This window comes from Phacochoerus africanus, chromosome 8 (assembly GCF_016906955.1).
Source record: "Phacochoerus africanus isolate WHEZ1 chromosome 8, ROS_Pafr_v1, whole genome shotgun sequence".
Classification (NCBI taxonomy): Eukaryota; Metazoa; Chordata; class Mammalia; order Artiodactyla; family Suidae; genus Phacochoerus; species Phacochoerus africanus.
Window position 1 is genome coordinate 166,422,397 of NC_062551.1, and position 23,896 is coordinate 166,446,292.

At 57.1% G+C, this 23,896-nt stretch overlaps 1 protein-coding gene across 20 annotated transcripts in view; it reads left to right on the forward strand.

Moving 5' to 3' along the window:
* ERI3 (ERI1 exoribonuclease family member 3) overlaps positions 1-23,896 on the forward strand; it is a 124,876-nt gene that overhangs the window by 77,611 nt on the left and 23,369 nt on the right. For 12 of the 20 annotated variants that reach the window (XM_047789323.1, XM_047789326.1, XM_047789327.1 and 9 more), the window contains one exon: positions 23,297-23,396. The exons of 3 other annotated variants lie outside the window; for them this stretch is intronic. In XM_047789323.1, the coding sequence (XP_047645279.1) occupies positions 23,297-23,396 (100 nt within the window). Of the gene's footprint in view, positions 1-14,928; positions 15,110-23,296; positions 23,429-23,896 lie in introns of those variants that run through there. 5 more of the 20 variants (XM_047789312.1, XM_047789318.1, XR_007136189.1 and 2 more) reach the window with 4 other exon arrangements.

Sequence of the window (23,896 nt, forward strand, 5' to 3'; positions counted from 1 at the left end):
TATTGTCCTCTGTAAAACAGGAAGAACAGTACCCACTCTGAGAGTTGTCCTGGGCCTGAAGTGGTAGCGCTGTGCCTGTGCGCCTTCCTCGTCCTCACACTCACTGCTAGAGACGAGATGACTGGGCTGCAAGGGGAAAGGAGACAGGAGCTCAAGGCAGACACATGAGCCCTTTTGGGTGGGAGCTAGGGAAAGGGGGTTCCTCCAGCAGAATTCAGGTGAGCCCCAGGGAGGAGGAGCCCACCACCACCCATGGACCAGCCGTCCTTCAGCTCACACTAAAGACCCGAGTCCATCATCTCACATCCTGGGTTCCAGCCGCCGTCAGCGTGCCTGGCTGTCCGGGGGCCGTGGTGCGTCCCACTCGGCTTCGGACGACTCCTGCCTTTGCCTTCCGCCTGTGTCATGACCTTAGACAAGCTCTTTACCTTCTCAGAATCTTGGGTTCCTCATTGGTAAAGAAGAGATAATTAATAATCCACAGGCGCGTCTCTAAATGCTTGTTGTAAAATTAACTCAGTCCTCAAGCAACTCCGTAAGTACTCTCATGAGTCATCTTACAGACGAGGAAACTGAGCCACCGCGATGTCGGGTGCCTTCTCCAAGGTTCGGCAGCGACAGAGTAGGAACTTGAATCTAGGCGGGAGCGTCCTTGCTCTGCAGCCTCCAGTGTGAGGCGGGAGGGGTCGGGGCTGGGCCGGGTGGAGCAGCAAAGTGTCACCAAGGAACTCTTGCCGTGGCCTTGACAGGTGAGCCAGTTTGCAGGAGTCAGGATGGAAAGGACCTTCCGGGCAGAGGGAGCCGTGTGCACAGAGGCCTGCGGGGGGAAGGTGCTGGCTGGATGGGGCATCTACAGACAGTCGTTTTCAGCTTGGGCAAGCTACTGATGTGGGCAGCTTGGGTATACTTGTTATCGGACAAAAAGCAGAGAAAGCGAAGGCAAGAGAGCGCAGTGAGGAACCATTGCCCGATGCCTAGGGTGGTGCCAGCCTCAGCTGCCTTCTGAGACCAGGGCAGTAGCTCCAGAAAACTGCCATGTTTATGTCCACGTGCAGGAACAAAGAACCCACGGGCCCGGGGTAGCTGGGAGGGAGAGAGGCTGCCATGCCTTGTGGCCTTAAGGGCGGCAGGCGGTCCGAGACTGCTTGGCGGGAAGCCCCCGGGACCCTTGGGATAACAGAGTGAAAGTTACCGAGTGGAGGAGCGGTTAGGTCACGTTTGTAAAGCTTTTAGAAGCGTGCTGGTGCTTGGTGTGTGGGTGGGCCTCTCCCTGGCTACTGCTCAGGGTCTGTGTCCTGTCAGGTGACGCAGCCTCTTTGTGCCAGTCCCCAGCTCTGTGGATTCAGAGGAGCCGCAGCTCTGGTCCTCTTGTGAGCCTCCTGTCTGTCTCCTGTGTCCTTGAGGAAGTGAATCCTTAGCTCGCTCTGGAGCAGGGGAGAGTGGAGAGCTGTCCTGGGTGTGTTTGGGGTCTGGATTTAAACCTCAAAGGCATCTGGACTTACAGAGCTCATCCTCTTACCTTCAGGCCCGGGGCCAGGGCGCAGAGTGGCCCAGGGTCTGTGCCTCTCGGTTTCTGGGTGTGGCCTGGTCTGCCCCTGGGTCGGACTATAAGCTGCTTGCGGAGAGGGACCGGGTCTGCTGCTTCTCTGCATCCACAGAGCTGGGCAAGTGGGGGGCCTCGGGAGGCTAGCGGAGACACAGACACTGTGCAAGAGCTGAGGGCAGTTTGCGGGAGAGGAGGGCTCCTCGGTGTTCAGTCCGCGTGCGTTACTCCGCCTTCTCCCAGGTTCTGTTAAAGATTGGTGTTGTTGCTACTTTGGACCTTGGAAAGTGGGAGGAGTTACAGAGAAGGAGAGAAAAGTCAGTGTCTCCCACATCGCCCTGCAGACCACTCCGGAAAGGCAGGTTCGAGCGTGTCTCTTGGCACCAGTGATGGAGCACCGCCGTGCTGAGCCCCAGCCGGTGCTGGCCTCTGTGCTGGGTGCTTTCCTTCTTGTCACTTGTCCCGTAGCACGTCCCACCTGAGGGCAGTTCCTCTGGTCTGGGCCGGTTTGAGCTGGAGGCCCGGGCAGACACACACTGGCCATTATTTGTTATGTGGGGAAGGACAGGGATTGGCCTCGTGTGCCAGTTCTCCTGGGAGTGACACCTCTTTAATGGGAATGTGTTTGTGTGTGCGCTTGCTCCCGTGTGCGCACACACGTCTCTATGTGTTTAAAGATGTGTATCTCTTATCTCTCCATGCGGGGAGGCTTGTGTCCATGTATACTCCTGTGTGCGTGCGTGTGTGAGTGTGCAGGTGTGGACTCTGGGGTCTGACGCCCCCTGAAGGTGTGCAGATGCGGGCCTTGTCTCTAGAGGACAGCGTGGTCCAATGCGGAGAACCCCAGACGGAACTCAAAGCTGGAAGATAAAGATGTGGGCTCTTGGAGCTGCCGTCTGGCGCAGCAGGTTAAGTATCTAGCATTGTCACTGCAGCAGGTTGCTGCCGTGGCCTGGGGTTGATCCCTGGCACAGGAACTTCCAGGTGCCAAGGGCACAGCCAAATAAAAAAGACGTGGACTGTTGGGTCGTTTGCTCTTCCCGAGGCCTCCGTTTCCTTCCTACCAGGAAGGAATCTGAATGAGGCGGTCTTTCGCATGGTCTCGCCTACCTTTGCCATTCTGAGGTCGTTCACGGGACCCGAGGTTTCCTCTTTCTCCTCCCAGCAAAAAATGTGACCATTGCAAGGAAGGGAGGAGAAGCCCCTCTTTGACCCTTATTTGCCTTGCTCTCCAGCCCTGGAGCGGCTCCTCTGTCCCGCTGGGAAAAGTTGAGAGTCCAAGGAAGGCCAGGCGTTGCCTGGCATCAGGTCAGGGGAGCTGGGGCCTCAGTGGAGAGGCCTTTGGACAGCTAGCATCTGTCACGGTTTGGGGTGACCTGGACTGGAGCTGAACGCCATGGAGGCTTTGGGCTTCTCTGTCGGCATATGGGGTGAGGAGAAGCGTGCCTCCCTGCTTCTCTAGGCGGTGGAGGGGGCGCCTCTCCGTACCCCGAGGCAGGGTACCGTCCAGGCCCTTCCTCTGGTTGGTATTCTCGGCAGACGTGGAGCGATGGCCAGATAAAGACCAGGAGAAGGAGCTGGAGTGCGTTCCCAGTCACAGGGGACTGTGCTGGGTCGACCCAAGGTCTTCGTGTGAGCTCTCCTGCCCGCTGTCAGCTTTCTCAGGGGGAGAGTGGTTTAGGCTCGGGGGCTTTAATTTTCCCCGGCAGACTCCGCGGAGCTGAGCTGGGTGGCTGCCAGAGATGGGATCCTTGTTCCAGTCTTCAGGTACCAGGATTTTGTCTATCCTGTCCAAGTAGTTAGCCATCAGTCCACTAAAATTCCTGAATTCGGCTGGGTCACTAGAGAGTAGATGGGTGTTGTGTGGACGCACAGTGCAGCTGCCGCAGTGCGTGTGAGGCTTTTCTCTCTCTTGGTGGGGCGCAGATCGCCTGGCACCGAGGCCGAAGGTAGCAAGTAACCGACGCTGGGCCTGGGCCAGCCCATCTGAGTAGCCGTCTCAACCCTAGTTCCTCAGCAAAGCCCCGCGCCTCAGGGCCCATTGTGGACGCGGAGATGAATCAGGTCTCCGCCTGTGTGGAGCTCCAGCTCTAGCAAGGAAGATGCCTGGGTCAAGGCAGATGGGCGGGAATACGGTAGAGGTCGTAAAGGCACTGATGAGAATACGTGTGTGAGTGTCTTTTTAAAAAATAATTTATTTCGAATTCAACTCTGTCCTGAGTCGGAATTTACAGGCGAAAGCGTCCATGTGAGCATATCTGTGCTCACCTGGCCCCTTGCCTGTGCAGCTCAGGAAGCTCAGAGCTACCGGGCCGAGCTAGCCCCTGGGCAGCCAGGCCCGTGACTTCTTCAAGGGCTTTAAAGCAGGGCCCTTGAGAGACCCCAGGCTACCCTGCTTGGAAGAGGGGAGTGGCCTTCCTGGGGAGATGAGGTTCAGGCTTGCTGCTCAAGACGTGCTTGTGTGTGAGTGTGCTTGTGAGTGTGCACAGTCATGCGTCCAAGTGTACATGGCAGCAGCCAGGGGTCTGACCTCAGCACCACAACTGGGTCTTGTGGTGCTAGGCCTGGGCTTGGCACCTACTTGGCCACAAGCAGGAGGGCAGGTTGCAGGCAGACCCCAGGGCAGCCCTGAGGCCTCCCCAGTGGTGTGTTTGCTGTGCCTAATTACCCGGCAGTTGTTTAACTATGCAAGCTGCATGCCTGCCTTTATTGCACTGTGATTGCCGAGCTGCCTATGGGGAGTGTCATAAAAAGATATAAAATGCCCATTATCTGTCTGACGCCCTCCTCCTGGACTGTGGGTGTTTGTGTTTTATTTTATTTTTATGGCTCGAGGGAAGCTCTGCAGGAAGGAGAGGGAGGGAAGAGACGGAGGGAGGGAAAGGCCCCGTAGGAATCCGGGGGCTGGGAGACTGATCACCCTCCCCCCGAGAGGGAAGATGCAGAAGTGGCAGCTCTCCAGGGGCAGAATAGGGATCTTCCCCTCCTCCTCCTCCACCTGCAAGTCCTGCAGCTTCCGTTTCCGCCCTACCTGTGCCAGGCTCCCTGTGTGGAGGCCTGCGGCCGAGAGGGCAGGACAGTCTGCAGAGGAGTCTGAGAAGGAGCTGTGGGAACAGTCTCGTTCCACTCAGCTCTGCCCTGGCCTGGGTGGCATGGATCGCCTCCCGGAGCACTGTGGCTTTGCTTTGGGACAAATACCGAGGGCACCACCCCCTGCTCCTGAAGCCGTCCGTCCTTACAGCTTCAGCTGCCCTTTTCTTAGCAGCCACAGAGGTGTAGTCAGGCCACCTCTCTCCACAATTCACTGGGTCTTAGGGACTCCTCCTAGACCATGGGAGGGAAGACACAGCACTCGAGCCGAACAGAAGCTGGGTGAGGCGCTGAGGCAGAGGTCAGCAGGGGCCTACGTACCAGCGTGCCAGCTTCATGGTAGGTGTTCAGTAAATGTTTGCCAAATGGGGCTGAGCTCAACATAGCCATTCATTCATTCATTTTCACTCGGTGAATGGCGAGTGAGCACCTCCTGGGTCAGGCACTCTGCCAAGCCCTGGGGATAGAATAGTGAGCAGAATAACAGGGTCCCAGCCCTTGCTGGTTGTCCACGCCCATTGGAAGAAGACTTGAAGGATGTTAAAGCCTGCATGTCTGACTCTAAAACCATGTCCTTTCCATTATGACGTGTTATTTCCCACGCCTGTACCATCAAACCCCGAGCTAGCCTGCGCTGATCATCATCCGACTTGCCTGCTTGAAAAATCCTGGTCTCCCCTGAATGACATGCAAGCTCTCTAGCCTGTCCTTTGAGACCCCAGAGGACCTCGCCAGCTGTATCAAGAGAGCCTGGCTGACTGTCCACCTGCAGGCAGTATTCACAGTGGTTCCATTTGCACGGAACGTCCTTTGCTTCATTCTTGCCTGGCGAGCTCTTGCTTATCCTTCCAGACCTAGCTCCTTCGTCTTTAGGGCTTCTCCCCTCTCCCACTGAGAACTTCCCGCCCCCATCCTGAGTGCCTGCCAAGCACCTGGGCACTGCGCTGGAGCTTTTCCCGGCTTTTGTTCACTGCTGGTGAGCCTGCGGTGGGTCCTTGCACTTTTTCTGTCACAGTGTATGTGTGAAACAGGCTTGAGATAAGACTCACATACCACATAATCCGCCCACTGGAAGTGTTTCAGTTCAGTGTTTCCTGGTATCGTCTTAGGGCTGGGCCACCGTCCTCACCTTCTAAACTGACATTTTCGTTACCCCTGAAAGGACCTCCAGGAGCAGTCGCTTCCCATTTACCCTAAAACCCCCAGCCCCAAGCAGCCGCTAGTCTACTTTCATCTCTATAAATTTCCCTATTCTTGCAATTCTGGGAATTTCTTGTATGTGGCCTTTTGTGTCTGGCTTCTTTCACTTAGCAAATTTTCAAGGTTCATCCGTGTTGTATCATGAATCAGCACTTCGTTTCTTTCTTTTCAAAAAAATTTTATTGAAGCATAGTTGATTTACAGTGTTGTGTTAATTTCTACTGTACTGCAGAGTGACTCAGTCATACATATACGTTCCTTTCCATATGGTTTACCCCTAGATATTGAATATAACTCGCTGTGCGATGCAGTGTCACTTCTTTTTACTGTGAATAACATTCCATTGTATGGATGCACCACCCTTTACATATCTGCTCATCAGCTGAGGGACATTTGCGTTGTTTCCACTTTATGACTGTTAAATAAGGCTGCTGTGAACATTCGTGTACAAGTTTACTTCATTGCTTTCGCTTCGCGCGCGCGTGTGCTTGCGTGCGTGCGTGCGTGCGTTTTATGCTTGTCTGTATTTCCTAGCAGATTGTGAGCTCCTGAGAGTAAGGGTCACCTGTACTGTTCCCTGTTGTATCCCTCACACTTAGCCCCTGGTTAGCCCTCCGTAAATGTCAGGACGTGTATACAGCCATGCGTTCTAATCCTTTTTCCCCCTTGGGATGTAGTGGCAAATTTGGAGACCTGTTAAAATCCCATGACCTACTTGGCCTGGGTATAACTGTATGCACATATGTGCCAGCCACTTGGAAGCATTCGTGTCCTCTTCGTTCCCCTGTTGGCCTTTCTGGTGTCCTCTGCCCAACAACAGGTGATGTGAGAACCCGAGCTGCCCCCGTGACGGCGGATAGAGCCTCGAGCTAACTTGACACTGAGGCAGAGACCTACTCCCCGGCCCTACCCTGTCCCTCTCCTCCTGAGGAGCCCTGGATTCTTTTACGCTCGAAGGGCCGAATCTGTGAGAGGACCCTAGAGGGAGCGTTGGGGCTGGGTGGCCTCCTGGCTCCAGGCCAGGCTGGCTTTGTGACAGCTGCCAGTGCCTAGACCTCTGAGGAGGAGGAGGCGAAGAGGCTGCACCATCCGTTCCAGCCCGTAGCTCATAGGAACCAAGTCTCTGGAAGAAAAGGAATTTCTAGAGCCGACAGCCTCTAAGAGATGAACAAAACCAATATTTCTCTTTTCTTTGCACTTACTCACCCTAATAGTTGGAGCCCATAATTAGAATTGGGCTTTATTAGGCTAATTAGGAGGTAGGAATGATGGCAGGAGGGCATGTGGAGATGCATCGGTGTGGTGGGCAGTAAATCTGGGGTTTAATAGGTCTGTTCCGTAGTCAGAGGTCTGAAAGGCTGACAGGGCGGCTGGGCCCCCTCCCTCCCTTCCTTCCACTCCCATCACTCCTTGAAGTGGCCTTCACACTTTGCCGTCCTTGTCCTCGATCCTGGCAGCGGCGCTGGGGTATGGGGGACTCGGGGGGGGGGGCGGGGAGAGACCCCACCCGGAGCTTCATTGCCTATGCACGCGCCGTCCAGCCTGGCGGCATGATTACCTTGCTGAGAAATCCGCCCAGGCGCAGGGCTGCTGATAGCAATCATTGATTAAGAGGGTAATTGTCCTGAAAATTCAGATTGATCAGAAGGCAGAAATGATAACTTGTGTAACTGTGTTTAAAGCCACGTCCTGTCAATAGAGGAGACTGAGATGCATCGCGCCAAGAGGGGGCAGGACGGATGGGTGTGTGCAGGCGGGCGGGCGCTGCCATCCTTCTCCCAGGGCTGAGCAGGATGTTTCTTGTCAGTAACCTGGACTATTGGAGATTCAATCACTTTTATCTCCCCCTCTCTCTCAGTCCAAATGCCTTTTCATATTAGGAAATTAGAATCGGCCCTGCTCATGCAAGATTTATTAGCTCTGCTAAGCAGTCGCACCGAAGAGTAAATGATTTTGCTTTGCTCGAGCTTTTTACACATTAAGGCCCAACTTCTTCCCTGCTCTGTGCCACCGGCTGCCTCGAGGAGTGGGCTCTAGAACCAGGTATTCAGGAAATGAGCTTTGGAAAGTCTGCTTTGGGGTGAAAGCATCACCTGGGTTTGGCTTCTCGACCTGCCAGTGACCCCCTTGTGTCTGGTTGCCTTTCTTCTCTCTGACCTCCGACAGGCCCCTTAGCAGGGTCTAGGCTGACTCTCTCTACTTCAGGGGCCAGGCACCCTTAGGGGATAAGGTTCACCCTGAGTCGGACGGCCTGGTGGAGGCATACCTTTGGGGAAGGCCCTGAGACTGTGTGTGGGGTAAAGGCAGAGGACAGAGGGGCTGCCACGACTTCTCTTCCTAGGGCCTGGAACTGTCCCATCAGAGGTGGGGCATCCTTCTGAGCCCCAGGGGAAGCTGTCTGGCGAGTGGCCTGGGGTTTGGAGTGTAGCAGCTGCTTAGAGCAAGTCTGGGGATGTGTGGGTCTGTTGGTCGCCTGCGTCTAGAAGGCTGCAGGCTTGGCTGGCTTAGGCTCTCTGATCTGCCAGCAGTGTGGGCTCTAAGGGAAGGAGGGGCCTGGGCTGGGCTCCATGCTTCTGGAACTCTGCTGTGGCCCTGGGCTGGGAGGCAGAGGAGGTCTGTGTGCCAGCTGGACCCCTCCCGCCCTGGAGCCCAGGATACAGGTGGGCCAGGTTGCTGGTGGGGGGACCACTCCCTTTCAGGGAGACTGTATCATTCTCCTTGTTGCCCTCCCCTTCAGCCCCTCCCCTCCTTGGGCCACTTGGACCCTTGGACAGATGTCAGCCACTGTCATCCTTCCGGCCTTCCCTGTCATGGTGTCTGCTCCTGGAGGCCCCGTGGAACCGGTGACAGTGTGCAGAGTCCTTCTGATACGGGGTTGAGGGAAGGGCACCAGAACTTCTGGGGGCTTTGGTGAGTGGGGTAGGATTCCCCTTGTCTCGGCATGGCCCTATGAAGCCTCTTTTTCTCTGAACTTTCCCCAGGCAGACATGGAACTGGGCAGACCCCTGAGAGTTGGGCCCGGAGGGGATGGGGTCCCCAGGAGTGAATGGGGAGTAGGTAGCAGCCATTTTGATCCAAAAGGAAGACTGTGTCTGGGGGCAGAGGGTCGAGGGAAGCGCTTTAGAGGAACGTATCTGGCAAGTGTCTGCAAGCTGTTCCCCCAGGAGGGACCTACCTCTTAACAGATCACAAGGCCACCAGCTTTCTGCTGAGGGTCTGCTTTGGCTCTTTGCTGTCTACCACTGGACTCTGCACTTGGAGAAGCCTCGACTTTCTTGGAAGTCTCCTTCTGCTCGGCTGGATCGGCTAGGGCAGGCCTTCCTTCTGCGTAGGTGCCACCCCTCCTCCCCGCACAAGGCTCTGCCGAAGGCAGGAAGGGTCCGGGGAGCTTGGTGCAGCCCCACCTGTGCCCGCTCTGGTGGACTGTGAGGGGCGTGGGTGCACGGGGCCAGGAGAGCCTCGCCATGTGGAGTGCCTCTGCCTCTGCCTCTGCCTCAGCCTCAGCTAGCTTGCCAGGCGCCCAGGAATAGTTTGTGTCCAGAGGGACGGAGGGAGTGTCGAGCCTTGTTTGGCTTCGTCTCCTGCTGGGGCTGGTTTGGGCACAATGAAGAAAGAATGGAAGTGCCGTGGGCAGCTTGGACCTGGGGGTAGGAACTCGGAAGACAGGCTCCGTGGAGTGAGGGAGACAGCTCTTCGCTCCAGGATAACGGGAGTGCTGTTGGCTTCCAGAGCCCAGAAGAGGGAGTGCCTGAATCCCCCCAGAGGAGCTCAGCCAGGCATCCAGTGTCTGCGAGGAGGATGGGGAGTGCGCCTGGAGATAGGTCGGGGCCAGCCCGGGGACAGAGAGAAGGAGTGGTATTACGGGTTAGTTGCCTTGGGGCAGGGCTGGGACCCAGTGGGGCGTATTGTCCCCAGCACGCTTCTCCGCTTCTCCGTCGTCGCTTGGAGGGACGGGCCACACCTTGGTTTCAACAGGCCCGAGGGGAGCCTGCTTTTCACCATCTAGCTGCGCTGCTGCTGGCTGGCAGCCTTGGATTGAACCAGCCAGAGCCTTAGGTTGGAAAGAGGGGCAGGGCAGAGCCTTTGGGAATGGGCCCCAAGCCCCCACTCCCCTCTGTTCCCTCTCCTGCTCAGCCTAAAGAGCAGGGAAGGGGCAGGGCGGCCGCTAAAGGGACAGCTCCCTCCGCCCCTTGCTAAGTCCCTGCCCAGCCCGGTCCTGCGCCCAGACCCAGCCCTGCCGCCAGGGGCCCGGATTGGTTCTCCGGGCCTGGTAGGGAGGCTGGGAGGAGACCAGGAGACTCATTTTCACTGGAATTTGACCTAAAGCAGGATTGGAAAGGAAGAAAAGAATTCGAACAAAAGTGCAGGCAGGAAGGAGCTGTTAACGAGCCTCTCTTTCTCTTTGGGACGGAGCGCGGCGCGTGGCGGGGCGCAGCCGCCGCCGTCCCCGCGGCTCCCGAGGCCGCTGCAGTCTCGGGCCGCGGCGGCTCTGCGCGCTCTCCTTTCTTCCCTCTGCTCTTTCTCGGCTCTCTCTATTATGGGGACTTGCTCCAGCTCTTTCTCTCTCTTCTGTCTCTCCTTTTGTTCTCTCTTTGTCTATTTATCACACTGTGAAGGTTGAAAGAGATGTTATTAATCTGGGGAGAATGAAGGCAGGATTAGTGGTATGAATCGGATTTTGAGAGGTGTAATGATAGAAAGACTCGCTCGGCTGGCGGCCTGCGTGAGCTTGATAAATGGGGAGCACTCCAGACTGACTCGCGCCTTCCTCCGCGCTGTGCGCCCTGCCCGCTGGGGCGTGCCGCGCTCTCAGATCTGCCAGCCGGCCCACCCCGCTCCTGCCTGAACCGGAGCAAAAAGCCAAGGGTAAAGCAGACGCGAGTGTCTCCCGTCGCACTTGGAGACATCATTGCTTTCAGCCCCCTTTTCAAGGGGAGGCCTGCCGGGCTCTCAGAGGACTGTGGGCGCAGGGAGCGGGGACCCAGACTGGGGTTTGCTTCCAGGGCCTGTGTGGGTGGCGCTTCCCTCCCGCCCCCGCAGTGGATGTCAGGGGCCAGGGAGTGATGAGACAGTGCCCAGGCCAGTCAAGTAAGAGTCCCAGACCATCTGTAATAGGTGACGAAGCAAAGTGCTGTTGGGAGGACTGTGGTGTGAGCTGTGCAGGTCAGGGTGGGACCTGGAGGAGAGAAGAGGAATTGGGGGGGGGGGGGGGGGGGGGGGGGGGGGGCTTCCCGAAGGTGGCGCCCTGCCAGACAGGATTTGGAGAGGGTGGAGGAAGACTGGGTGTTCTAGGAAAACAGCGCAAGTCTGTGGGGCCAGAAATAAGCCTGACTCTTGTGGGAGGCCGGAGAGCCTCAGAATTGGTAAATGCCCTTCCAGGAAGGGACCTAAGAGAAAAGGTCGTTAAGCCCGCCCCCCTTAAAAGTTGTTTATTGAAGTATAGCTGATTGACAGTGTCGAAAAGTGTCGATTATTACGGATAGTGAATTTAGTTCCCTGTGCTGTACGTGGCCTCTCTGTTTTGCATATAGTGTGTGTCTGTTCATCCCAAACTCCTACCCATCCCTCTCTCTTCACCCTCAGCCCCTCATTTTCCAAAGAGGAAACAAGCCTGGGGACTGGAGTTGCCATTTGCTGAAATGCTTTTCTAGTCAACAGTGTTGCTTGTTCTAAACGCGCCCCTTCCCTTGGTTGATTCGGTGAACTTTTCTCTCTTCTCTGCTCAGTGGCTTTGGTCACAGCCTTTCAAGAAAGCTCATCTTTGCACCTGGAAGATCGTGGCTCAGGTTGACGGCTGCTTGATCCCAGCCTTTTCTCAGGAGCCTTGGCTCGGCATCCTCCTCATACTCCTGCCTCCACGCAGTCTGCAGCCTGTGCGGGGAGTGCTGTCCCAGCCTGCGTCAGCTTGTGCGGCGAGCTGAGGGCCAGGGCAGCACACCCCGTGCCAGCCTCCAGATGCCTCGGGCCTGGGCACCGTCCTCTCTTCCGGCCCCGCTGCGGGTCTCGCCCATCACTCGCCATCGCAGTGACGTCAGGTCTGCTTTCCTGCAAAGGACTGTGAGTTCCATGCGGGCAGAATCTGCATGTGATTCAGCTGAGTTGCCAGGGTCCAGCAGGCCTTCAGTGACTGTGTGAATTAATGAGGGCCCTTGCTCATGCAGTTTCTTCCTTTCCTTCTAGATAAAAAATGGTCCCAGTTCCTAGGTCGTCCACCCTTGGGAATGGGGAGGGTAGGTGTGCAAAGGAACAAACTTGTGACCTTGGTGGGGCACCCAAGATTACCCAGCATGGCAGTGGTAGACACTTGGATGGCTTCCCGTCGTCTTGGGAAACAGCATAAAACCCTCATCGTGTCCTCTGAGGGTCCTGCCATCTCCTGCCTTCCTCCTTGGCCCCCTCTCCTGCTTGCCTTCTCTGCTCCAGGGACACTAGCCTTCACTTGGTTTCTTCCCAGTGCTGTGAGACAGTATGCCCAATGGCCTTAGCTTGCGTCATTCCCCCGGCCGCTCCCAGTCAGTGTCTGCTGACCTGTCCTCACAGTTGCCCATCTAGGAGGTCAGGCTCCCGCCTTCCGTCACAGGAACAGCCTGCTTTTCCTCTATGAGTCCTTGTCACAGCTACAACCTGCTGGTGACTTAAGTTGCCATTTATTTAACGTCTGCTTTCTCCAGTAGGCTGGAAGCTCTCTCTGGACAGTACTGTGTCTGCATTGCGACCTGTGCACACGTGATCTGGCATATGACAAGCTGTCCTTAAAGTTTGTCGTGACTCGGTGGCTGTTTTACCTAAAGTCTGTCCCATTTCACAGTGTCACATCTGGGTGAGGCGAAGGGGGCGGCAAAGGGAGGGACGGAGGCCAGGAGGCTGGGCACGCTCGGAGAGAAGTCTCTTTGGGCCTTAGCTCTGGAGGCTGTCGTTGGCAGCCTTCCCACCCCTCAGCCTTCCTGGTTTCCATCCGAACACCAGAGACGAGGAGGCCTCGTCAACCCGAAAGGGTGGTGTTCTCTCCGTGGGTGAGCTCACCACTCCTGCGGTTCCAGGGGCCACCGTGTGCTCTCCTAGGGCTGTCTTGCCTCAGCTCAGCCCTCTGACCCGAGCTCCCGGCCTGCATGTCCAGCTTCCGCAGACGCCCACCTGGGACGGGACGTTCCAGGGAAGGCCGTCCTGAGCCTTCTCAGCCGTTTCCCTCCGGGCCTGGTTTCTCCGCCGGAGCTCTTCTATAGGATCTCTGCCCCCACCGTTTGCGTTTATGTCTCTCCTTCGAGCTTGGAGGCTCCTTGAAGGCCGCGGCTTGGTCTGCTTGATCTCCAGCGCCGGGCACAGAGTTGGGCTCCTCGAGTGTGTGCTGTAGGAGCAGGCCAGCACAGCAGGAGGGGGTCTGGGATGAAGGGTTGAACACCCTTTTCATGTTCCTAGGGAGCAGGAAGGCAAGGTGTGTGTGCGCTGTGTGCCAGCATACACATAGCTTCGTGTGGGAGGGCCGGGGGGCCTTGGTGGTGGTGTCATGTGCCCCATAAAGGATTATATTTTAATTTGGAAAGCACTTTAGAAACTTAAAGTGCTTTGCCTAAGTGCTGACTGCTATTAGTGTCTCCTTTTTATTAGGAAAAAGGACATGATTTTTCCCTTTCATCTTCAGGCCTGTCCAACTTCTGAGAGTCAAACTTAGCAAAATGCCTGCCCCTCACTGAGGACTAGTTACATGCCAAGTTCAAAGCTTTGGACTTGAAACACAAAATTCCGCTTTGCAGACTGGTTCTGACACCCCTGAGGGGATTAGCTCTGACAGCTCAGTATCAGGAAGGGGGCGGCAGAGACAGGGTCATTTGACATGGTTCACGCTGCCGTCCCGAGCTCCACCCCTCTCCGCGTAGGCCTGGGTGGGAGGACATGAGAACTCGGACCATTTGGGGGGCTGTTGGAAGGACCTCAGTGGTTATCAGAAACCCACTTGTCCTGCGATACTCAGGACCAGACTTCAGAGCGCGAACTGGGGAGGAGCGGCCCCAGGAGGAATTGGGTCTGTTCTGCTGGGGGGTGATAGGATCAAGAGGCAGAGGCAGCACAGCTGCTAGACTTGGTGATGTGAAGAGCTGCCAACACAAAGGGCGAGGTCAGAGGGAGGGAGGATGTAGCGCTAGCAGGAGGAATCTGGTCCAGGAAGCCGGGAGGCAGGGACGCGCCTCGTGCCCTGCAGGCACCTTGAGGGCCTCGCTGGCCTCAGGGAAGGGTAGCACCCCTCCCCGTGGAGAAGGTTTGGTGCTGCAAGGGCAGGAGGTCTAGAAGGCCCCGCTGCACCTCGCCACTGGGTCTCCCTGTGTGGCCTCTGCCCTAGGCTCTTTCCTGAGCAGCCATGAGACACACAAGTACCCTGCTCTCAGTCTGGCCTGTGTCTGCCAGCCCTGGCTGCTGAAGGCCCTGCCCGTGGCCGAGGAACCGGGAGCTGGGAGCAGTCCCCGTCTCCTAACCGGGTCCTAATCTGGGGGAGCTAGGGTCGGGATAGGGCGGGGGTGGGGGTACCCTGAGCCTCTGCCCTAACTGGATTTCCGTACCTCCTGTTGTTAATTATAGAGATGTAATAATGCAATTGGTGCGCGATTAAAAAAAATCCCTGATATGATTACCATGGATTTAATATCACATGATACATCATTATATCGTCATGCAGTGACAGGTGTAATTGAAATACACTTATTGGAGCCGGGGGTGGTGTTTCATTCAATCCCCAGCACCCCGGGGAGGAAAGGGCCGGTTCAAAAGAAGCAATGGGAGAGGAAATTGTAATGAAAACAAAGAAAACCCACAATGTAGCTCTCACCCTGGGCAGCTGGCTCCTACCGACCCGCTGCCTTTGACTCTGTAACAGGACACGTGGAGCCCCCAGACAGGCCACCCTCTTCTATGGGGGCTCAGGCAGCATGGCTCGGGATCCTGCTCCTTGTCTGATGATCCTTTCCCTAGGAGCCTCGGTGTCCCCAGGTCCCCTCTGACTTAGCAGTGGGGCAAGGGCTCTGAGAACATGAGAGAGGTTATACCACCTGAAAAGAGACTCAGGACCCTCAAGGGGTCAAACTAAGCTGGCCACCCTCTTCCAGATGTTGTGGATCCTGGACCTGTAGCACAGCCCCTGCCTTTGCCGTGGCGGTGGTGGGGTCCACTGCACCAGAGGCAGCCGTCCTGTTGAGGGCACGAGCAGGAAGGTTAAGTACACGGAGAAGATAATTATCCCACTCAAGTTCTGCCGATGGACAGAGGCGGCGGCAGCTCTGGCGCCCCGTAAGTATGTTGGTAGCCAGGGAACACTGCGGACCCACAGAACTGCCATCTGGGGGTAGAAAGGATGGGTTTGTGTCACCTGATGGGAGTGCCCATCCTTTTGCTGCTGTGTCTGTACTGACCAGGGCTCTGCTGGCCTGAGGAGTGGAGTCAAGGCCACCCAGAAGGCCAAAGAGTCCAGTAAAGGAGGGGACACGAACAGCTCCCCCTGCTTTCTTAACCCGGGCAGCTGAGCCCCTAGTTCCCAGGATGGCTGATGGCGAGAGGGGATTGCCGCTCTGCTGGGCAAGAACAGCAGTGGTTCCTAGAGGAGACTGGCTAGGATCTGCAGGAGCAGCAGCTCTGAAAACCAGACCTTTTGGTCTGGTGGAATTACACCCAGAGAGGCCTTTCTTTCCCTGCTCTTGGTGGAGACCGTTCAGAGAGAGCAGATACAGCCCCGACGTAGGAGTCACCCCGCATCATGGGGTGACCGGTTTGTAAACAAATCTAACATTACAGGGGCTGCTCAAAGGGTTTAAGGAAAGGACGAGTCAGGAAAGACGTGGTCAAGGAAGGTACTTTTGAGTTGAGTGTCGAAAACAGAATGCGTGCTCCGTAGGAGAAAACGCGGGAGAAGACAGAGGGTGTTCTAGGTGGGCTGAAGGCATTGCCCAAGTAGAGCACAGGAAACAGCAATCCCAGGACTTGGTAGGCGGTGGAGAAGGAGAAGGAAGCAGGGTAGACCCCTGCGTCTCTGGTAGACCAGGTAGATGGTAAGGGCCTTCGCTGGGCCTTGGGGTCCAGGAGGAGGAGCACCTTGGAGGGGAGAGGTTGACATGGGTTTTAAACATAGCGAGAGTGAAGAGCCTGAGTGAAATCCAGGTGGAAGTGCCAGGTAGGCAGTAGAATATATATGTGTGACATTCAAGTGGTGGCAAGAAATATCACTGTGGAAGTTGCAGAGGTCGTGGACCGAGGAGTTGAAGGAACCACCCAGGAAGAGTGGCAGAGCCCAGACAGAACCGGGAAGGGAGAGGGCACGGGCCCGCCCACGCCTGACCAGATGAGCCCCTTAGGAGGCCGTGAGGAAGACGTCAGAGGGGGGGCCTCAAAGAGGAGGATGTTGAGAAGCCTCAAAGGGAATGGGTTTCAAAGATGCCGCAGGCTGCAGAGCGGCAGAGGCAGCAAGGGCCCGAGACGGTCCCTGGGCATGGGCAGCGTGGGGAGGGCCGTGGGCCTTCTCAGGAGCTCAGTGGCACTTGGTGAGGCTGGTTGCCAGGCTGCGGGGTGAAGGAGTGTTGGGGACGGAGAGTGAAGGAGAAAGCAGACAGCCTGGAGAGGTTTGGTCGTTCGCAGGCGCACGGGCAGCCGTTGGATCAGGACGTGGGGTGAAGGGACGACTGTGGACGCGAGGATCTGACACACGCGTCGCTTTCACAGGCCGGGCGTCGTCGAAGCGCTGCGCACGCGGTAGCGCTTCATCCTCCCTCAACTCTGTGGGGCAGGAACTGTTAGGACCCGCGTTTTACAGAGGAAACCGAGACACAAAAAGTTGCAGAAGCCTGTGCTCGAATGCTAAAGGAAAGGAGCCAGCAGAGACGGGGAGCTCAGAGGTTTCGAAAGGGGCTCCTGGGTGGACCAGGAACTGAGGAGGCAGAAAGGAGGGAGACGTACCCTCACAAACGTGAGCTCGGCGTCAGACTGGAAGTGGGGTGTCTCTGCTGTCAGAGCAGCCTTGGTGAAGGAGCAGGTGGGGAAGGGTACAGATGCATGTGTGTAAGGGGAGGGGGGCGTTCCTTCGAAAGGGTTCTGCCCAGCAGTTTTTGTTATCTTTGAGAAAGTAGGAGGGAGTGGGATGGTTGGATGCTATCGAGGGTTGTTGAGTTCGTGATCTTGGATCTGTAGTGGCCGCTTTCTGTACGTAACAGTGACTTTTTTCCCCCAGAATCACTTAGCTCATGGCAGGTGTGGACAAGCAGTCACATGGGGTTTCTCGGGGGAGGGGCACTAGATAAGTGGGCAGGGGAGTTGAAGATTGGGGTGGTCAAAGGGAAAAATTCAGGGCATCCAGGCTTGGTAGAAAAGGACCAGAAGGGGAAGAACAGACTGGGGGCGGGGGGGGGGAGCAAGAATAGAAGGAGAGAGGGTACAAAAGCCGGAACGATAGGAGGCTGGGGTCAGAGTGGAACCTGTCATTGTATGATTTCAGAGGGGCAGCAGTTCTGGGTGATAACAAGGCCCCGGGTGTGGCCGTAAGGACAGATGGCTGACTGGTGGAGGAGAAGGTCATTAGAGCACAGGGAGCTGAGAAATCGAGAGGCAAGATGCATGGGTGGGTGGACTTATCCCATGGATTCTGAAGTTACCCAGAGTGATGATGATTTGAAACGAGATCCTAGAGGGAGAGGAAGAATTGTCCAGAAGCAGCAAGAAAGAATTTGATGGTATTGACGGAGTATATCTAGAAGTGAGTCGATAATAGTTTTCCAGAACTGCTGCATAACTAATCACTCCAAAACTTAGTGACTTAAAATAGTAGCTGTTTTATCATCCCTCAGGGTTTCTGTGTCAGGAACTCAGCAGAGGCTCCGTTACTTAGTTCTGGCTCAGGATTTAGCATGTGTGTGTGGTTAGTGATGGGAGCTGGCCCCGTGTGTGGTTGGGGCAGCGGGAGGCTGGCGGGGTATCTCTTCACCTAGACGTGTGGCTTTTGCATGTGGTCTCTCCGTGGGCTGGTTTGGGCTTCCTTCCATCATGGCTGTCTTGGAGGAGGCTGACCTCTTAGAAGCAGCGCAAGCCTCAGGTCGCATAGCATTACCTCTGCATTACTCTGAACAAGAGCTCGCGCTATTTCAAAGGGCAGGGATGCGGACTCCCCGCTGATGGCAGGTGTATCAGCGTCATCTTGTAGGAAGGGCATATGAGGTGGGAAGTAATGTCACGCAAGCACTGGAAGACACAGGCTGCAATAACTGGCTTTGAGCTGAACTTGGGAAAGGAGGAGGAAACAGCATTTGCAAAGTCAAGGTGCATTTTGGGTGCTGACCCCAAGCATATTTGGGGGTGGCAGTGGCAGTGGGTGTTCCTGAGTGAGCTCAAGAAGTGGTCTCCTGGGAGAAAGAACTATCCAGCATATACAACAGGGGATGGAGGCTCAAGAGGTTCAATAACGCATCCAAAGTTCTGGTGCCGACAACTGGTAGAATGGGGAACCCTATCCAAGTGTGACTCCTGAGCCACCACCTTTCCATGAGATTTGGGCTGCTGGGTACCCCCTCACGTGCGGCTTCTGTACGTGGCTCGTTAAATAGAAGGTTAGGTAGTAGTTAGGTCTGTCAGGCTCTCCTGCAGCCTCCTGAGTATCACCTTTTTGCCTTTGTCTTTTGGGTGTTGGTGGGAATGGAAGGTGATCTGCTTCCTCATCTTGGGAACTAGCCCTTCAGCCTTAGGCCCCAGAGTGACCTCCTGGGGAGGCTGGAGAGGTCAGATGTGCTGCTGCTGGCTTGCAGGCTCCAGGTCTCCTGCAAGTCGCAGAGCGGTTCGTGCTTTGCTTTGCGATCTGAGCTGGGTTCTAGCCCCAGCCCCTGCCCTGCCCACTCTGGTCCACCCACCTCTCAGGGCCCTGGTAGGTAGCGAGTGGGTGGGCAGAGATACCCCAGCAGCTGTCCATGCCTCTTCTCTCCTCGTTGAAGGATCCGATGCTGCTGCCGATGAGGGCTACTTCATCTATTAAACCCAATACACTTGTCGCAGCTGCTAAGCCCCCGTAAGCCGCCGGGCGCCGTGTTTGTGATGGGACTGACAGTGCATGGAGGAGGCTGATTATACACGATTCCATTTCGCGGGCCCAGCAATGTAATTTCACAGGGCGATCAGCGTTTGCATGTAATAGCAGGCTGTGCTGAGGTGTCAGAATATTAAAGGCGCTAATGGCAAAGCTCCCTGTTACACAGGGGGCCACCCGCCGCGCCTACAGCAGGGCTGCGCGGCAGGCCCGTCGCAGATGGCTGGCCACTAAGCTAATGGGGCAGCAGCCAAGGCGGGCAGAGCCACGAGAGGGGAGAGCCAGCCGGGAACAGCTCGGCACCTGCTTCCCTGCGCATGGAAATTACAGCAGCCCAGGGGAAGGGAAGTGTGCGTGCCTGCCTGGCACAGGGCTGGCGTGGGTGGTTTGGGAGGCCCAGCATCTTTCACCCCAACTCTCCCTGCCCCGGATAGGACTCCGCAGTCATCGTCCACCTGCCCCACCCTCTGGCCAGGAACCCCCAGCCGGGCAGGTGGGCCCTGGGAGCTGGGAGAGGTGCAGCTGGAGAAGCGGCACCTGGAGAATGGGGAACCAGCGTGGGAAAGGGGTTCAGGTACAGGCTCTTGGCTCTTAAACTCCTGCCCAGCCCTGATCAGGGTCAGAAAGCTTTTGGGTCCCTTACCCCTCCCCAGCAGCGGCTGGCAGGAGAATGGGACGAGTGGGGACAGGAAGCAGGTGGGAGAAAGGGTGGGGACACCAATTAGGGCACTCAGATGGAGGCCAGTGTCGCAAGGAGCTGGAGGCAGTACCGCAAGACACGGCTCCTTCCGTCCACACTGGCCGCCCCAGCCCTTGCCTGTTCTCGTGGAGCTTGCTCCTGTCACTCTCCTGTGCCCCGTGCTGTGTCTTCTCTCTGGTACCCTCCAGTGCCACCTGCTCCGGGAAGCTGTCCTGCCATCTGCAGCCCCTCATGAGTCTCATTGTCTCCATTGTCCTTGTGGGCAGCTCCCAGGGGACAGCCTCCCTGATCCTCTGGCTCTCGTGGCTCTCATGGGTCCCAGTCTTCTCAGCCAGAATCTCTGAGGCGTAGCCCGCGTTGCCCTGCCCCGAGCTGGACTCGTGGGAGGGCTCTGCTAAGATTCATAGACGGATGCCTCTCTCGGGAATGCATCTGGAGGGGGTAGGGATGGAGGGATGGGCTGAGTCACCTAAGGGGGAGCTTGGTGCCTGCGTGGGTCTGCGTACTGTGCTTGATGGTGTATATATGGGGGGGGGGTGTAGGAGAGGGACTTTGGAAGTGAGTGCTGGGGGTGGGGGCCGTGTGGCGTACCGGCCCAGGGGCAGCAGGTGCAAGGATCCAGACCACACTTGCTAGGAGCACAGATTGCGGAAGGACCCTGTGCTGTCTGGGTGCCCCTGTAGCTGGGTGCAGGAAGGGTACCCAAGATAGCAGGCACTGGGGGGAGTTGTGGTGCTGTGCCCAGGTATTGTGTCGGGGGTGGGGGGTCACGTCCAAAGGCTCTGTTCTGCAGAGGTGCGTGGCAGTACCTGGAGGAGACATGCCAGGGTTCTCACCAGGGGCAGCAGTGGGAGAGCCCAGGCTGAAGGAGAGCAGTTTTAATTAACCGTTTTTAATATCATTTTGGACTTTGGCTGGTATGTGAAAGCCCCGCTGGAAGCAGCATTTGTAAAAATTAAATCCCTCTTATTAGGAGCTTGGCAGACCCATGTGCACGCGCCATCCCCCCCGCACGCCTCCCCCCCGCCCGCGCCCCCCGAGGAAGTGCCGGATGAGGCCGTGTCACGGCAGCAATTGGTTATCACGCCTTATCTGGGAATATGAAACTGTGCGGCATGACACCCGCGGCCGCAGCGGAGACGCCAATTCATCTTGGCCTCGCTCTGACAAGCTAGACTGCCCTTCCTGAAAGGCATCCGTCAGGCGGGACCGGGCTGCCGCCTTGCCTGGTACCCCTGCTTTCCCGCCGTGGGTTCCGGCGTACCATGGACTCGCCGGACCCAGTCTGGCCCTCCTGGGCTCTGGTGCCCTCCACCCCGCTTCCGCACGTCCCCGTCTGGGGAAGATCCTGGGGAGTCGTGATTCGAAGAATCATCTAACCCTGGTGACGCGGCGGGGCCAGCGCCTCGTGTTATCTGAAGTGGTCCTCCCGCTTAGCCGCGATAAGACTCAGGGTGACGCGCAGATAACGTTGAGCTGCCCTGTCCCCGCGCCGCAAGCAGAGCAGAGGGGCCTCCGCAGCCCCGCCGCCCGCCCGCCCGCCGCTTTAAGCCGGGAAGCGGCAGCACCTGCTAATGCAAGTGTTTAATATTTGATGGGCTGGGATAAAGCAGGATCACCTTCGAATTGAATTGAGTGTCAGCCGAGAATCTATTACTGAAATTCGGGTGTGATTTGACAGCAAAGTAGACGATGTTATTCTTCACTAGTTACTGCAATCTTCTCCCCGACATCACTTAAATATTTTTTTCTTTGCTTGAGTAAACACACATTATCCTTCTTTTTTCCCCCTTCCTTCCTTTTTTCCTTTTTAAAGGGGAAAAAAACCCATCCAGCTCGCCTTCTCCAGGCTGATAGAGTAGATTGTTATTTCTTTATTTGTCCTATTAAATGGAATTTCTGATCGTTTAATCCGGCCTTTGTAAGTGATTTTAAAGTACTTGAAAGCCGGCCCGCCACTGCTCTCTGGCCCAGTGCGCTCCAGCCGTGGCCCTGACCACGCTCAGCGGCTCCTCCCGCTGTGCACCTCCCACTGGCTCCTCTCCCTGCTGCCCGCGTCCCCGGCTCTGCCCTGGCTTGAAGCCAGCGTCCTCGCCCCTGTCCTTGAGCCTCATGCTCAGTCCCGCATTTGTGGGTACAGCTGTGGCCTGGGAAAGGGCGGGAAGGTTGGCTGGGAAGTTGGGCTGTGGCTGGTACCTGTGGGGGCAAGGAAAGTGGCTTCGGAGGGGGCTGAGGTTGAAGTATGTTGGCTCCTAGCCTCCCAGTACCCAAGGGGCCGAGGCTTGGAGCCTGCATTTGGGAAGGAAGAGGACTAGCCCTCTGCCCGGCCCCTAGGTCCTGGCACAGCCTGTGTGTCCAGCCTCCTGTCTTCTGTTTCTGACCCTGCGCTGGGCAGGCTCCCCCTGTGAGGGAGTCTGTAGCGGGATGGGGACCTCCTGGGCACAGTGATGGGCAGGGGGCTCTGCAGTGTCTGCCTGACCTTGGCTAGCAGTCCCTTTAGCTCTGCCAGTGGCCTCACCGTCCGGCTTCTGAGACCTCACCCAGATTTCACTCCCATGGACCACTCTCCCACACGCTGTCGCCTTCCCACTACTAGGAGAAGGGCAGCCTGGTGTTTGGGACTTCGAAGGTGAGGAGGTGGGTCATGTTTAAAGGATCAGCTAGCTACGCAAGCCCGCTAGTAGAAGCCTAGGACTGGCTAGCAGGCCCAACAGGCATGAAATCCCTGTCGGGCCACTTAATAGCCTTCTAACCCTTGTTAAGGGTCGTCTTTCCGGGCCTCAGTTTCCTCATCTGCCATCAGGTTGCCATGCATATAAGGGATGGAAGAGGAGGTGCCAGCTCTGTCCTGATGTGTGCCCCCCGCCACGGGGGGCTGGTGGCGGCCAGGTGGCGGGAGCAGGGGACGGAGGGGGGGCCGTGGAGTGCTGGGGGCCTGAGCAGATCGATGCCCCCAGCACTTCCTTCCCCAACCCCAGGAAAACAATTAAGTACAGATCGATGGGTGGCCGCTTTGAATATGCATAAGTGAGCACTTGACCTTCAGCGAGATCTGCTCCCCCCAACACACACACACACACACACACACACACACACACACACACACACACACACACACACACACACTCTTCTTGTGCTGTCCTCACAGCGGCTTGAGTCAGCCAGGCCAGGTGACCTTACCCCCACCTCCGCTGAGCCCCATGTGGCACTCAGCTCCACCGTCTGGCCTGCCCCCTGGTCAAAGGCAGCTTGACTGCAGGCAGGTGTTTGGTCCCCTCCTCTCTCACCAGCTTTCCTGTCTCTGAGTGAAGCCTGGGTGTATCGGTCTCCACGGCCCTCCTGACACACTCTCTGTGGCCAGTAACACCGTGGGGAAGGGGCTGAGCAGAGGGCCGGGGATGCTGGACGAGGCGGGCTACGTGGCGAGGGAGGTGTCCTGACGAGGAGGAGCCCAGAAAACGGGGGCTCTAGGGAGGAGCCTGGTGAGGGGCACGTGGTGAGGGCTGAGGGCCTCTGATGGGGAGACGCCCGGCAGAAGGGGGCTCCGAAGGAGGAAGGGGTTTTCTGGAGGAGGCCCTGGGGGACGGGGACCCAGCAGGGGACTCAGATGAAGCGGCGTGGTGAGAGGAGGCCCTTGCCGGGAGGACTGGGGGCGGGGTGTTGGTGAGTCGTGGGGCTGGGTCCGGGCCTCTCTTAACCACTCTTGCCTCCTGTCTTCCAGGCTTACAGCTTCGCCATGGGCTGCTGGCCCAAGAATGGACTTCTAGACATGAACAAGGGCCTCAGCCTGCAACACATAGGCCGGCCCCACAGCGGCATTGGTCAGTCCCTCCACAATTCCCCCGGCAGCTCGGTCAGTCCCCTGCCCGCATGCCCCAGTCCCCGGGCACACAGAGGGGTTCTGTGGCTCACGTAGCACTCCAGCAGGGCGCTCTGCAGAGCTGGGGGGCGCGGGGGAGAGGGCGAAGTGCGGGAGAGTAGAGCCTGACCGTTGGAGAGGGTCTTTCTCAGCAGCCTTCAGGAGGAGGTTGGGATCTGGGCTTTGGGTGGGTCACAGGTGGCCTTGGGTTCAGGCCAAGGGATCCCGCCCTCAGCTGCATCTCTGGTGGCTGATGTTCTCAGAGGGGTGGGCACATGTCCGCTTACCCGCCCCCCATGGAGCTGGAGAAGGCTGTTTAATATTGTTTCAAGTCTGTGGCCACTAAACTGGGCGATCAATGGGAGTTAAGGAGATGAATTATTTAAACCTCACCAGCTTTTAATTAGTCGGGGTCCTTCTGACCGATGGCTCCGTCCACAGGGTATTGAACTCCCCCGCAGG